The sequence below is a fragment of the Rhinolophus sinicus genome, linkage group LG04, assembly GCF_036562045.2.
Source record: "Rhinolophus sinicus isolate RSC01 linkage group LG04, ASM3656204v1, whole genome shotgun sequence".
Lineage (NCBI taxonomy): Eukaryota > Metazoa > Chordata > Mammalia > Chiroptera > Rhinolophidae > Rhinolophus > Rhinolophus sinicus.
In genome coordinates this window covers 149,669,013-149,685,998 of record NC_133754.1, presented here as the reverse complement: position 1 = coordinate 149,685,998, position 16,986 = coordinate 149,669,013, and the positions used below count along the sequence as shown (strand labels likewise).

Here is a 16,986-nt window from a genome sequence, read left to right as displayed (position 1 = left end):
CATGCCACCAAGCAATATTTTGGTTTACCAAAATGTACTCTATGGCCTTTTTAATTTCATGTTTACTTAACTCTCCTTACTATCACTGCTGTTCTTACTCAATTACAGCAACTCAAGACAAGTGTCTAAAAGGGGGGAAAGTTTAAAGTAAAGACTATACCTCAAATTAGGAAAAAAAGGAAGAAAATTAACCACACACAGATAATTCACAATGACTAAAAGCATCCACTGTAATTTCAGTATTTAGCTCATACATAATGAATAATGAGAATAGGGTATTTCTTTTGAAGTACAGTAACTTCTCAAGATAATTACAGATTCAGCCTCATATTTACATGAAATTTTTCACACAAAAAGAACAAGTAATCACTAACCTATCCATAGTTCTTGGCTAAATGATATAAAAATTAAAAAAAAAAAAGAAGAAGAATGACTGGAGCAAAGAGTTTCCATAGCTGATGAATAATTTAGAGGATTCTGTGACTATTTTTAATGTTTAAAAAAAAAAAAACTTTAAAAGGAAAAGTAAAAAAAAAAAAATCTGATAACTGGCAAACTCCCACTATTATATCTATATAAAGGTAATGGCAGTAATCAAGCAAAATGATTAAGAGAAACACTCCCATAATACTGACACAAAGGTCAAATACCTTCCTTAAAATCCTAAGTTCCTAAAACCACAGCCCACAAAGGGCTGCCTGGCAAAGTCCATTGTGGTCTGGGTATAGAATAAAAGCACAAAAACAGATCTTAAGGAAGAATCCTAGAGGTTCTTGGCAGGAACACCGATTTGGCAGGAGATGAAGGAAGGTGCTGATGTGAACACATGACGGTGAGAGAAGCAACAAACTCAGTTTCCTTCCTTCCTCCTCCTCCTGTCACTCTCTCCTCCCTAGGCACTTCACCCCCTAAGCATAATCAAGACCAAGTTTCCCCCTCCAACGTCTCTTTTCCTATTAATGGTGCTATGATTCTGCCAGTCTGTGTACTGTCTTAGGCCTTTCTCCTATGCATTTCCACACCCCTTACGCCATGAGCTGCTGGCTCACTTGGGTTCCTCCTTTCCAGCCCCAGGTCACCTATTCAGCCCTCTCCCCTCCAGTCATGTCCTTCTCCACTCAAATCATTTCAACCAACATTTACTGAACACTTGCTGTCAGACCCCATGCTTGCTGCTGAGAATTAAGCAAATTAACCAAACAAACAGGCTCCCTTTCCTACTGTCTGATTAATCTCCCCTTTGCTTTCCTTCAATAGCCCATATACTAGAACAAGCATTCAAGGCCTATTATTAGGATTGGTGCAAAAGTAATTGCATGTTTTGCAGTTATGTTTAACCTTTTAAACCGCAATTATTTTTGCACCAACCTAATACAATGCATCCCAAACCTACCTCCTCAAACCATTCTCTCCTCTACCATGCAATCAAGGTGGAAATGGTAAGCACAGCCTGAACATGAACAGCATTTTCCTATCTCTGTGGCTTCTACTTGGAATCCTCCGCTTTCCTTTCTTCCTGCCGCAGTGACGACCTCCGTGAGGTCCCACTAAAACGTCCCTATATCCTCCATAACGGCATCCTTAATCACTCCTGAGCCAGAAAAGATTTCCTCTTCTTTTGCTGTCACGACTTCTTTTGCCTTCACCATACACTGCCTTGTACGGTTTACACTCGTCCAAATGCCATAAAAGATTATAATCTCCATGGAGGCAAGTGTTCTTTCTACCTCTCATAACTCAATAGCGCTCAAAGCACCTGCACATAATAGGTCAATTAGCATTTGTTGAATGAATGATGAAAAACCATCATAGCCTTTGCCTTCCATCTGAGGTGTCCAATACTACTCTCTCTTTACCAAGTAACTCTCCCAATGAAGAAAGAATACAACACCTTCACGAGGATTAAGTTCTTTTTCAGGTTTAAATCTTCTTAATCTTTGTAGATCCAGTTCCAGATATTTCAGTTGGAGAAGCTAAATATTTCCATTTAGAAAGTTAATTTTTGGAGTGAGCCTCAAAACAAAAGTGACAAATGCATGCCTCCAAACTATAAAATCGAATATCAAAGAAAAAATGGAATTTCTAAATCTAACCTGGGAAGCTAGCCTGAATACCATCTCACAATCCAAACCTTACAAAGATCTCACCAATTTTTTTTCTGTATGAATCGACACTGATGCAAATATCCTAAGAGTTCTCACTTAAATTATAAGGAAATCCTATCAGCTCTGCTTAGATCTGGTTAAAGTAGGTCCTCACTATCAGCCTCTTTCCTAGGCCAGCCATATCAAGCATTTGGAAATGAGCTGCCATATTAAAAAGCAAGGTTTTTGTACATAAATGTACTACCATGTTTCCCTGAAAATAAGTCCTAGCCGGACAATCAGCTCTAATGCGTCTTTTGGAACAAAAATTAACACTGTATGCTTGACCCAGCCTCTCCTAAATCTGAAACCTCATAAATGTAAGAAAAGGGCTTACAAGGAAGTAAAGCTGTCATCTCCACATTCCTGGGACTTAAGAAGGGCTCACTAGAACTTTTCAGGACACAGTTCCTCCATTAAGAAGCCCAAAAAAGCATTTTGTATCCCCCAACCTAGCCAAAAAATGTTCAAGCAAGTAACAGTGGAACTGCCACCATGCTTTTTATTGGTCACTTTAGGAGAACTCTATTTTTTGAGGTTAACCGAGGCAGACATATTTAGAGGTAATAAGCCACACTCCAAAACAGTTCTATGTCCCAAAACAATCAAAAGCCTTTAAAATAGTCACCCACATACATAGCACAGCACAATGGAATACGCAGGCAGGAAAAGTAAGCCAAGTAAAACTTATATTCACTGATCAACGCCCATGCATTCAAAAATAAAATGAGCCCATGTTCTAGACTCTCATGATACTTAGAAAATTAAAGGTTCCATTTTGTTTATGACAATGTGATCAGGACTAGACAAAGACGAGTATAATGCACTGTGACCTAACGGTGAAGCTAAGGGAAAGAGCAGAAGGACTGTTCTGCAGCAGGATCTGCCCTGATCCCTCAGCTGGGGCACATTAGACCCAAGTGTCATGATGAATTCTCAGGTGCCCAGTCCATCAAATACATCTTGGTACTAAGCAGATGGGTGTCCAGGAGACTGGCTGGAATAACAGAGTATTCAGCATGGACTAAGGAAGGCTAATGAAGGACAACATTTCTGAAAAACTGTTACATCGAAAAGAACTAAGACTAATTCTGAGGCCCTCAATGGGTAGCCAGGACAACTGGGCCTCACTTTAAGCAAGAAATTTCTGCTAGTCCAGTTTTTCAAGAAAAAAGTCGATCACTCTCCCTTCTTTAGGAAAATGGTGGTTACAGAAAACTGTGTAATATCTTCATTCTGAACTTGAAATAAGAACCTACTACCACCAACTCTACTCTGCTCATCATCATGAGAGAGGGAACAAAAAACCTGAAAAGACAAGTACAGTTTGACAGGTTCTCTCAAAACAACATAATTAACTAGAAGCCAGACCAGGCTGATTCTTGGCCTCTACCCATTAGATGCCAGTAACACCTCTAAGTTGTAACAACCAGAAGTATCTGCAGACACTGCCAAATGTTCTTGGGAGAACAGAACTTTCCCAGTTTGAAACCACTGGTCTAGAGAAAGAGTTCTCAAACTCCTTTGTTTGGGCCCCCGTTTCCTTACTGGATCAGTGAGTGCTACAGACTCTTCTCCCACAGAAAAAGACACACAATTTTGCATATAAGTTCAAGGCCTATGTGGGTCCTTTAAAACCCAGCCAACTACCCGCATTCCTATTCTGACCCCAGGTAGGCACTCAATGGTTTTCCAGTCTTCTGGACATTCTCATGTGATTATAAAAGGTACTGTGCCTATTTGAGAAATTTCATGATCAGAAGTATAAAAATATCTATAGGCTTGCAATCAGGCCATGAGCCAGCTGTGTACTTGTTGACACACACTCTCTCACAAACACACAAATACTATATATATGTATGTGTGTGTGTGTGTATACACACATATATATCGATCTATCTGTGTAGATAGATATACTGTTTTCTCCAACCTGGACTAATTAATCAATTCATGGCCATGTACATGGCTCTGCAGCCCTGACTTAAAAACGACCCCCAAAGCATATTTCCACTCAATAGTTACACTGGTAAAAAGTCCTGAAGCAAAAAGTGAAGGAACTGTTTTGCAAATGAAAAACTGAATCTGAAAACCAAAGCTATTGCCTTTAAAAAAAAAAAAAAAGTGTGCCTTCTACTTGTAGGCTGGTGAAGCAGCGCCAGAGCACGACTGCCCATGCAGAGTGCAGAGGTCTGGCAGCTAGGTGGAGAAAGCTGCTTCAGTTAATGAGAGAACTGCTCTCTTCCACACCAAACCAATGGAAAACTATACCACGCTTTTCAAAAAGGACTAGCAGCAAAAAACTTGATCTGAGAATTCAAAAAACATTTTTCTGATACAAATGTATACCTGAAAGGAGGTCCACTATTATTTGTAACACTTAAGCTCACTGTGTACAGAACACAGTGGACAAACTAGGTACATTTAAAAAACAAAAACAAAACAAGTTTACCACATTAAAATGGTCACATAGGAGGCAGGTGTTGCCAAGTGGGTCAGAACATGGGCTCTGAAACCAGGTGGCATGGTAATGAATCCTCCCTCTGCAACTTGCCAGTTATAAAGCCCTAGGCAAATTTCTTAGCTTCTCTTTATTTTAGTTTCCTCATCTCATACACAATGGGGACAACCAGATCCCTTCCTCAAACGTTTATGAATTAAACTAATACATTTGAAGCACTCAGTGCATCACTGGTACACAGGAGGTGCTCAATAAACGTTAACTTATTATGATTAATACCAACGATACACATATGCAAGTCTGTAACTACATGTCATCACTGTATATGCTCTTAGCCTTGTGAAAGAAGCAAGCTACATAGCAAGTGGTTCTATCATAAAACACTGGCAATGTTAGGATTTTTTTTGCCGTCTACAAAGCCTAACTTCTCCAAGGAAGGTTCTTTAAAAAAATGTTACTATTTCCTCATATATAAAATTGATTCTAAACCTTAACTTACTGAAATGGCATGCCCTCTAGTATCAAGCAACAAAATTAGGAACAGAGCTTTTGCTAACACTGATCATTTTTAAATCATATCATGCAAGAGCTGAAAGAATAAATCATCGTCTGGAAACAAATCCAATCCTAAGTTTTTAAAATGCCCAATCGCCAGCTCAAGGACCTGTGGCAGAACTGCAATGAGAACTCCTAACCTTGGATTGCCCTCATATCGAGGCCTTTTTTCCTCCTCATAAAGCCGAGTCCTGCCTAAGAGTGCAGAAACAAAGCTTACACAAGGGTGGTCAGCACTCAAATGTAGAGTGCTATAAGAAATGCAATGAAATGCAAACTTAAACCATTCCTAGAGCTGTTCCAGCACTGATTCATTCATTTCCTCTACCAAACATTGTTTTAGGTGCCAGGGATACAGCAGTAAGAAGACACATCTTCCCTTTAGGACCTACACCTTAGTGAAGGTGCAAGGACACTTCTACTACATCCTTGAATCATCAGCTCAAAAAGGCCAAGATTAAACATTTCCCCTCTCTTTTATTTACCTATGATTAACTTATTATGAACCAAATTGAAATGTCCAAACTTTCCCTAAGAATCCTGATGAGACAATACAAGAAAACTGAGGATTTAAGATCTCAAGCTCATTATAAGCCAATTTACAGACATGCTTTTTACTCTGGGTGTCACAAGGTAAATGTTAGCTAGAGAAACTGACATATACATTGGATTCTGAAAGGGTAAGTAATCCTAGGAGCTAAGCAACAGGTAATTTACTACATATCCCTTCAACACTTTGGGAGAAAACTATTGGATTACATTATAATTCACATAATTTCAGAAGTTGTATGATTAAATTTTCTAATATAGGCCAAAGGAAAAGAGTAAAAACTAATCACTTTAAAGCAGCACTGGTATACTCTGTGTGTGTGTGTGTGTGTGTGTGTGTGTGTGTGTGTGTGTGTATTTTATGCCATATTTTACAATAACTGCTCTAGTTCTGCATCAACATTATTTTAGCCTGTATACTGACCTTAAGAGAAGCAGTGAACTAGGAATCATCCACTAATTAACTGTGGGACTTTGTCATTTAACACCTGAATTATTTTATTTACCCACAGGATGAAGGAAATGCTTTAGCAACATTATCAGGACTTAAATGATAAGACAGTACTTGGTAAAACATAAAGGTGTGTGTGTGGGTGTCTCCATTTCTATTCCTGGCTTCATTAGGTTAATTTTAGACTTGGAGAAGTGGGGGGGAGACTCTGAAAATAGGTGTTAAAAAGGACTTTCTGCGACTAAAAAGAAGTGATATGGAGTCTCAATTTTTGTTCACTAGGTCATAAAAAAATAATAGACTAAAACCAAACAGTCATCTTAGACCGAAGGAGCTCAAAGAGATCTTGACGTTCACTTACACTCTAATTTTAAGCTGAGAAAAAGAGGTCCTGAAAAGTTAAGGAACTCAGCAATACCACACAGCTGGGTACCGGCAAGGTCAGAACCAGAATCTGAATGTCCGGATTCAATTAAGTATTTTGGGGGAGGTAGCAGGGTGTGCTGGTAATACAGTATTCCAAACACAGCATTTGGAATGCAGCAGGAAAACTTATCGTACCAGGGATCTGAAATGGAGTCAAACCTAGGACCTGTTTTATTGACTGGCTGATCTCCAAGAAGTTATTTAATTTCTCTATGTCTCAGCCTCCTCATATATAAAATGGAAATAATACTAAAATCTCATACGGCTGTTGTGAGAATAAGTGAAATATTATCCATACAGCAAGCTCTCTAAAATCGCTTGTTACGATTGTTACTATTACTATTTCAACAACACTATCCCATCTCCACTAAAAAAACTAATATATCTTCAGAGTTCCTTGTCCCTTGAAAAGAACTAGAAGCTTGCATTTTTACTGATTTAGAGGGAAGTTAGCTAAACACACCACAGTGTAGTTAAGATCAGTATCTCCCCACACTCACTCTAACCACATGTATACTGGCCTATTAATAGTACAAAAATTCTTCATATACACACTGACTAGTGATAAAGTGATGTTCAAACTGAAATTTTAAATTCAGTTAGGAAGGATTCATGGTTGTATCTTTAAAAAGGTGGACTCCACATGCTAAAATACATATACACGTATTCTGCTTCCATTAGCCTACCTTGCTTTCGAAAAGCACACCAAGCTCAGAGGCTTTTATGTTCCCTTTCTGCCTGCCATTTTTCCACAAACTTAGCAAGTAGGCGCCACAGACCTGGCTAGGCTTGGAAGTTCTGCATTTGTTATCCTGCAACCTATATATGTCCTTGAAAATACCAAATCACACATATTCTTGGCTAGCTCAATCTGAATGCAAATATTCCCTCATTCAGCAAAGATTTCATGAGCACCTACTCTGTGATAGGCACCATTCTCAACATCGGGCACACGGCAGAAAACAATACACACACCCATTCCAGGGGAGCTTACGTTCTAGCAGGACAGAGGAAACTGGCAAGACACAAGTTTATATCGAGTACAGTGTGCTTGCATTGTACACTTTAGGAATCCAGAACAGCCAGGTTTTTTCAGTGCTTCGCTAAAAGGGGATCTAGGTTTCAAGTTTTAACTTGTGTATCTTAGCCTCCCTTTGGCAAGGCCCAGACACTGGAATGGGAGAGGAAAGAAGAGGGAGGCTCTGTACTCATACACAAACACAGATCCAATCTCTAGCTAGAGATGACACTGTAACACGTCCTAGACTGCCAGTAGCACCCCTTTGCTCCCCATGTTGCACAGTCAAGAGCATCACAGAAACAAGCACACTATTTGCTGTTTGCAAACAGCGTGGTCAGTGAAGGAAGCCCTGGAAGGGAAGTCAAGAAAGCCATTTCCTTTTCTGCCATGGACTCTGGCTATGCGACTTCTTGCCTTTCACAGGCCTACGTGAAGCCTGGTCTCGCTGCCTGCATGCTGAGCCTCCAGTACTGTGACACTGGGCTAGTCTCTTAAGCCCTTAAGGCTCAGTGTCATCTGTTCAAGAAGGCCAGTGGAATGGCACTACTTGGCAAACTGTCGGGTACTCCACCGACAGAAGCTATTTAAATAAATACATGCATCCAAGCTTGCTACTTGCTTTATAGGAACATCTGGAAGATTAAGGAGAACGTATAAAATGCCTTAAGGTCTCTGTAAAGAAAGAGCACTAGTGTTCATAATTTGTACAATTGCTGTTCTTTCCAGTTATATTTCCTTGCATTTTCAAATTCTTTAACCAAAATAATCCAGACTACCAGAAGCAGAATACATAGTTAGAAAGTAAGAACAGAATTCTAATTAGAATAATAAGTAAAATAAGCTTGCTGAAAAATCAGAACGTCAATATCCATCTTTCTTCCCGCAAGCTCTCACTGCCTCAGTTGCTGCAAACACCGGGTCACTGCAGGATCCGAGGCACACCGTGGCCAGTGCGGTTGTGGACGGAGCCCAAGTCCGGTACCAGGCCAGCAAGCAGCCCTCCTTTCTTTCCATGAAATGCAGAAGCTCCCTTCACAATACAAACTGTGAAGCATTTGTGGGCAAAATCCTCACAAATGATGATAATGTGACCCACTTCACCAGAGGACCGAGTACCCCGGCGACTTCAGGGAGTATTTCTCTTCTGCTTCTTTCACAATCCCGCTAAGAAAATCCACACCTTAACCTTCGTCCCCCTTGGTAGACTATGGGTTACACACTACCGCTCTCTGAGGAACGTTTTCGCTTGGTGGTAGAGAAATAGCAAGAGCGTGGCATAAACGCTGGGTCAAGTCCAATGAAAACAGAGAGGGTATAGAGATTTGTGTTGATGAATGCCAGTTAAATCCCTCTTTACAGATATAGAACCACCACCTCGGACAGTGTTACTGAGGCAAAGTCAAAACAACACTAATGTTCGCTTTTGACTGTAACTTCTGAGGTCCTTCCCCCTTAAAGTAGAGCGATTTCACGAACACTGCAGTGCACTTACTCCTAACAAGTCCAGTCCTCAGCCTTGCAAAATGTCATTATCAGTGTAAATGCTCAGCTGCCGACACCTCAACATGCTGCCTCCTACTTCTCTCCAACAGCCACACTCGCCAAAGTGCTGACACCTTAACCACAAGGCCACTGGATGTGCTGCCACTGCTGGAGTGTTGGCGTTTCTAAGAGAAGGTATGGGGAGGGATCAACGGAAAGTACCTTCTAAATATCACGTCCCTTTCATTTGCTCCACAGCCAAATATATCACTGCTGGCCTGAAGTAATACATCAGACTATCCAGTCACATCAAAGGCAATAAAAAATGTTCTCATTAAAAACAAACACAAGTAACTTCTAACTGCATACGAGTATTTTAAACATTTAATTCCCAATTGACTTTACCTATTCTATAGTGCAAAAAGAAAAAAAAATACAATTCTAGGAAAAGGAAAGATGAAATGAAGAATGTCAGAATGAGAGGCCGGTTTCTGCAGCACTATCTAGCCTTCACTGAGGCACACAGTATACCTAAAGTCTTGTTAGTTTATTAGTCCAACTCAGCTCAAAGGGATATTACTTAGGCTACAAAGAACTTTGCCCAGCAAAACAAAAAATAAATAAAAATAAACAATATCCAGTAGGGAGTATGCAGCAGTAAGAAGGAAATATCCCTTTGTTTGAATGCTGCAAAGAAAATCTTTTAACCGTAAAAGCAAAACATTTGCCTTCATTTAAAAGTTTGAGTTGCGTGTGATTTCCTGCATCTAAGAACTTCTTTCTGAACTACAAAGAGGCCACAAAACATCACATTTTCCCCTCCTAGCTTCCCCCTTCAAAAACCCACAAGATGGTGATTAACAAACAGCCAGTTGTCTTCAGGCATAGTTTTAGAAGCCACAAGGAAAAGATAAAAGTTAAATAGAAGAAGAGCAAGTTTGTAAACAAATGAGAAATAGGCTGCCCAGGGAGGAAGCAAACCAGATCATGATAAGCAAACAACTCTCCTTGCCCCATTTGTGGGAGACTCCAAGTGAAAGAAAGCAACCCCTGCCTTCTCATCCATTAAAAGCAATCTGGATAGAAAGTCCAGGCCAAGCCTTGAGGCCCTAACTCTAAGCAGGGCTGTAGAGAATACCTCCACACTCCAGGAGTTCTGAGAATGAGCCTGAAGTTCGGTGACTCAAGGACAAACCTAAAGACTATCCCAGTCTCCCAGGGAGCTCCCCATTCCAAGAATGAACTGGGGCTGAATCTCCAACGCAAGGTAGACCCATGTCCTAAGAGACATCCTCCCAGGTAAATTCATCTGAAGTCCTGAATCCACTACCTAATAACTCTAGCACCATGTGCAAATCTGATCCTGTTTAATCATCTTTTGATTGGACATAATCCCTTTCTTAGGATCACTGTGAGAATTAAAGAATTTTGGCAATGTGCCCAGATTAGTGTGGCAAGTACATGTCAGATATATAATAAACATTTGCTTCCATTAAAAGGAAATTCCCGTTCCACTCCACAATCACTGCTGTAGGTGAAACACCTTTAGATATTCTACGAGACCTCAAGAAAGAAAAAATTAAGAGCCCAACATGCAAGAAAAGGGGGAAACCTATGCCATCCAGAAAACACTCCGAATTATGCACATTCCCTGACAGGTCAAATTCCTCCACCAGATCTGCTTCTCTTGAAGGTCCTGTGACAAGGAAAACAACAGCTCACTGGGTCCTGCCAAAGGGACTGCCACTTGGTATCAACTATCCTAATGCTAGATCCTCTCATAGTTTTGCTAATGCTAGATCCTTTCAAAAATTTATAACTTAAAATCTACATATGCCTTGATTTACTAAACAAGGCTGAAGTTGGCTCCCTATCCCCAAAATGTCCAAATCAGAAAGGCAGGGTAGAAAATAACACTACCAATAACCTCCACTTGGTCAGTATTAATTGTGGAATATTATCAAAATATGAGTAATCTTAAATTAGAAAAGGTGGCCTTATACCTTAATGAAAAACTCAAAAACACAAATAATCCTCCCCCCTCCTCCCCACACACGATCTCCTAATTGTATCTGGAGTTTTTTTGCAGTCATCAAAATTTCACTTGTAATCGCTTAGATTTTTCAGTTTTACTAGTGTCCATTCACTGTGCAGCCCCTCTAGATTATTATTTTCCAATGTTTATACAGCAAAAGAAAGTTTTGTCAGCAAAATTTTCATTGGTTTATTAGTTACTTTCAGCCAGAACACCCCAGCTTTGACAATTGTTCACTTTCATTATTATACAAGAGCTCAATCACATCCATTTCTGAAAAACATAATTAGTCACTGCCTAAGAATACAAACAACAGACACATTTTTGCCTACATTCTCAAACACCACTCCTGCATCTACTACTCCAATTCTAAGCATATACAATCTAAGACAGGAGATAGGCAAGAAATGACTAACGCACAAAAGAAGTTTCCTTATGAGAAATCTGGTCTACACAGAACTTTAAACAAACTGACTTTCATTGCAAGCCCTGTCCCCAAATAAATTTACTACACCCTAGAATCAAGTACACTCAAGGCTGGAATGTCATGCCAGTCGTATATTACTTCAACCTCAATAAATCTCTTTCTATGCTCTAAATCCTCGGCTGCTTTCTAAAATAGTTCACGAAAAAGCACCAACCTAATTAACAACAGCTTCCTCTGCAACTGTGGCCTTGATTTCACTTATTTACACATTAACTGCAGCCTCCTTTTGGCCAATCCAGTCTATTCTCTGTACCATGCCGAGCCTTTTATCTGCCCTGGACAGCATTTTCTCCAGCAGATGAAGTAGATGCCGATTGATTTGCTGTCGAGCATGGTAAATTAATAGCAACAAATTGCTGAGGGCCCGTCTCGCTGCTCCACCATGCTTCGGCAGTTTTGCTTTATTTGCTCCATGATGGGCAGCAGTCGGCCTCTTCAAGTCAATTTCTTCTTAACAACCTGCAATACTTTTCAATGGTGAAAATAGAGCTGTTCCTTGTAAGTCAGAAATCAATATCCTATTGCCCTTAGAAAATGCTAAACAAGCAGTATTGGCAATCCACTTGGTACTAGAGGGTATCAGATATAATGCAAATCCATACTGCTTCCCTCCTTGTAGTTATTACAGTTTGCTAAAAGGTTCCTAATGTCATTTATCATCATTTACCATCGACCAGAGAGGCTATGATTATGATATCCTATCAGTTGGCAAGGCCCTTTCATTTCTATTCAATTAATATTTTAGCAGCACTCAAATGGTTGTGGCCCAAGTCTCATAATAAAATTTACATGGCTTGGAGTGAAACAGGAGTTTTCTTGCTCTGATTAAAAAATAATAATTTTATGTATACACATATATACATGCATACGCATACACATTGTATACATGCATACACATAATATATGCATTTATACACACACATAAACACAAACGTGTGTATATAAATATGCAGTACTCATTTCTTTTAGGTACTAGGTACAGATTTCTAAAATGTTCTAATTTCCAAAATTCAAATGCTAAACTAAATTTTTGTAGAAGCAAAGAGAGCTTCAGATTACAGAATATTAACTATGAGGTAATCATGAGATGTTCTCGAAATGTGTTATGTTCACCTCCATTTACAGTTCACATTGGATGAATTCACATACTACCTATTACTCCTAATCTACATCCAATATTCACTTTTTAAAGTGGTAACTACTGCTGTCAGATTAAATCAGGGCAGTCTTCTTTAATTACAGCATTACAGGTGAAGGCTGGGAACAAGCAGCGTTTAGCAATGTTATCAAATGCATGCATCACCCTGTTCTGCCCACGGTCACTGACCCATTTAGAAGCCACTCTGTATTTATAGAGGGAACAATCAGCAAAAAAAGTAGCAAGTAAATGGTGGGTCAACTATCCCATCCAAACAAAAAACAAAAACCCCACACTTAGGGAAATCCTTAGGGAATAAAGGCCAATGTTCTTTCATTTTCAAAAATTCCCTTATAAAGACATCACAATAAAACATATGCCTTCTAACCATGTCCCATTTGTCATCTTCACTTTCATGCTACAACTTAAGACAGTGGTGAAGCACCAGTTCACACTATAGCCTAAAACACTCCTGTCTTTAACTTTTCTGGGGTTTTTTTCCAGCTTCATCTGCTCAGCTCTATCGATCCTACTAAAGATTACCAAAAATTAGATTCCTATTTTATGCTCTAATTCCATGTCATGTCACCGAGTTCTCCTTTAAAAAAAAAAAAAAAATCAACTAATTCTACCAGACTAATGCTATTTACTCAGTTACCAAAATTTAAATTAATTATGTTCTCAAACATAATTGTTAAAAATTGGCAACATTCTGCAGGCTTAATTAAGATTAAATCCAATTTACTAAATGTACTTTAATTGGTACTAATTACATTAGCTTTCATTTCAGAATGACAAATTCCCCAAAGGTTTCACTTTATAGTCCTCTATCAGAATCAACACAGGGTGACTGACGATAAGCATCATACAGAAAGGGGAGGGGCCATAATACCGGACCCTGACCCTGTTTGTCACTGCTCTGTGCTTTTTATCCTTTTATCAATTTGCTAAGTCACAGAGTCATGACTCCATCACAGCCATCATTTTCTGTTCCAATGAAAAATTTCTCTAAAAATAAATACGCTGTGGCTGGCAGCAGCCAAGAAGAACAGGAGCATTAACCAAAAAATACACAAAGGTTTCAAATATCAGGGCCACCAATTACTAGGGTACTTCCAAGGACTCCGGGGACTCCTACTCTTGAACCCTTCAGAGACACAAATCTAATAAGTGAATAAGCCTAACCCGATCTTGAGAATGAGACCCAATTATGCCGCAGGGCAACTTCCCTGCATTATTGCTGCTTTCCATTACGAGGGTATCCAGCAAGTGCATCTGGAAGAGAGGCCAAGAAGAACCAAGGCTGTCTGCCTAGGAAAACAAATAAAGACAGATATGCCTCTGTGCTTAAGGGGTAAAAGAAAGAAAATATAATAAGTAGGTGGTTTTCAGGCCTGTCTATATTTCATAATGTGATAAACTGCCCTCAGGATTCTTGATATGATTGAATTTAAAAGCAAGGAAAAAAAAGGGAAAATGTACTCCATTCTCAATTTTAAAGAGATGGTATTTGAAGTCAGTAGGACAAGATGACAGAATTACAGAGGTATAAAATGTGTAAAATTAAGGGATCTCCCATACAGCCTCCCTCGCCCCCCACCAAAAAAAATACAGTCAAATACTACAAACTCTGTGCCTCTCAGAACAGTAAATGGTATAAAGAGATCTGTTATGGCAAATAAGATACAGGAAAAAAAATAAAGGGACATTAATCATCTGGTCCAATCTTTAAAAAGACACCAATTAATCTTGGGTGGTGGGGTGAGGACAAAAAAAAAAAAAAGAAGACATGCACAAGATCCAGGCCGAAAAATGAATGTAATAAGGACAACTAACAAACAGTATCTCTCACGTAATTTATTCCTGTAGGGTAGAGCTAAGGGAAGTCCATCCATAAGCCTGATGGATTTTGTTTAAGCAAGAGATATTTACATTACTAATCTAGACAGAAATGGCAAAGAGGCCAAACTAAGAAACTTAATTTTAACACAGAACAAACTATATTATAATGTTAATACTGACATAACCAAATAAATACAGTTAAAAAAAAAAGTATCTGAAATTCAAGACAATCCTCAGTGTAAGTAATAACTTATTTTTTCCCCAACTTTTTCAAATACTGCTTATCCAATAGTTTTTTTATTATCTAACAGTCATCTTTTAAAGCTCTACTATGTGAGTATATTCTGAACATCCATAAAAGAATCATAAGTTGTAAAAGCCTAATAATATGTGGTCATATTTTCTAAACTTAGAAGGTAATGACATCCACCATGAGTGTAATAAGACATGAAAAGCATTAAGTTTTCCCTTGTCTTTTCCCAGCAGGTAAACACATACACACCTACTCTGAAATGGTTGAGTCAGACCTGAAGTACTTTCCCTAGGCGATCACTAAAAAGGAATGCCTCCTAGAGGAATTATTATTGCCAAATAATATTTTATATATATGCTCTTTTTCTATCTTGGAAACTTAAACCATTTTACTCAGTCTCCTAAAAAAAAAAAGGCTGTTTGAATCATACTTCTCAATGCTTTCTGACTAATGATTATCCTTTTTTTTTTTTTTTTTTTTTGGCTGAACTAACTGCTAGATTTCAAGATCCAGTGTTGACCTTATCACATCCCTCTCTCAGGCTCATTTACTTTGTACAAATTTGGGGAGTAACAGTTACAGTGCCTGGTAAGATCCAACTAAGTAGGCTCGGGGGACCAGTATAAGGATTTTACACCAATTTCTTTTCTAGTGCCACAAATTTCATTTTGATCCTCCCAGCTGACCCTTTATTCATTCTTTTGCACCAAGTCAACGAAGGCTCCACACAATTTACAGTTATCCTTTTTAATATTTTCCCAGAAAAGCTCTTTCATAAGACAAGTTTGCAATGCCCAAAATACATAAATTAACTCTATCAAAAGAAAAATAAGAGCTATTTTAAAATTTAGCATCCTTTTTTTAAAGTGTACAAAGTTGAACATGCACTGAGACGTTTTAAATCACATTTTTAAATGATAAAAAATTAGGATACTATGCAAAAGCGATGGGGAACCACATGTAAAAATATAGCATTCCCTCCACTAGTCTTTTAAAATACAGGTAGCCACAAAAATAAATGTGCAGAATAAAACGCAAAACATACAATTTTCTTTCTAAAGTGCATTGAATTACTGTCATTTAATATGGTTATAAAGAAATACATAACTCACCTGCTTGTGCATTTCTATATTCAACCCATAGGACATTTCATAATACTGTCAAAGAAGGAAAAGCAATTATTTCATATCTTTCATCAAACAGTCTCCCTTGTTTGTTCAAAATTCCCCCAAGTATGTTTAAAACAAACATAAAAGCCTCACCTAAACCCAATATCCATAATACCTCTGCTGTTAAATCAGGAGGTACATTGTACCACTACCGTTAGCCTAATAAACTAGCAGCCTTAAGACAGACTCCAAGAGAATAACTCACAAAACTAAGATAATCAAGTTCAAACAGAGCATTCTTAACATCTCCAGTTGTTTTTATACATCAGAAGCAGGTGAATGAAAAAGATCTCATGAAAATGTGGTAGCACATGGACTAATTCCTGGGCACAGCAAGCAAGTTAATGGCAAAAATGTGTCTCATACAAATGCTGATGGTTTGAAAGAACTGTTCCAAAAAGTGATGCTACCTCAGAGTTCAGTTTCTCATTTTCAGTGTACTGCTAATGTTCATACAGTCAAAGGGGAAAGGCCTGACAGGAAATGAATGAGCTACTCCGGAGCCTTTATGAACAAGCATAAAAATATGCTTGGTAATACTTCTGAAAATGCAGATCTGATTTTTTTTGAACATGTAGTATAACTGGCATTATAGAAATTCTGTTAGAACAAATGAGTTTACACAGGAGACAACACTCCTCAAACCAATGTAACACTATAGAGATTGAAAACACACAAATACACAGGCGCTAGTAACATAAAGAGTGAGGGAAATTTTAAATAGGTATCTGGTGTCTTTTTGTTAGCCATCAGTATAATATAATAATCAGTATAATAATATAATAATACCCATCTTTAAAGAAATAAAACCCATTGAAATTTTAAGTTTCCAGAAAAATTGGTTAAAATGGTTTAGAGCAAGAGCAATAAAACAACAAAGAAAACCACTAACACAAAGATATTTTGCTTGTGGCTCTAAATAAAACATAAATGAGGTTTTGTGCTTTTTTTTTCAATCTGTAAAAACAAAGCACAG

The 16,986-nt window shown here is 38.4% G+C and overlaps 1 protein-coding gene across 7 annotated transcripts in view; it reads right to left on the bottom strand.

Annotated features, from left to right (window-relative positions):
* Positions 1–16,986, bottom strand: part of LOC109449935 (TLE family member 4, transcriptional corepressor) — a 143,828-nt gene that overhangs the window by 123,614 nt on the left and 3,228 nt on the right. For all 7 annotated transcript variants that reach the window (XM_074330584.1, XM_019736683.2, XM_019736684.2 and 4 more), the window contains exon 4: positions 15,954–15,998. In XM_074330584.1, the coding sequence (XP_074186685.1) occupies positions 15,954–15,998 (45 nt within the window). The remainder of the gene's footprint in view (positions 1–15,953; positions 15,999–16,986) is intronic.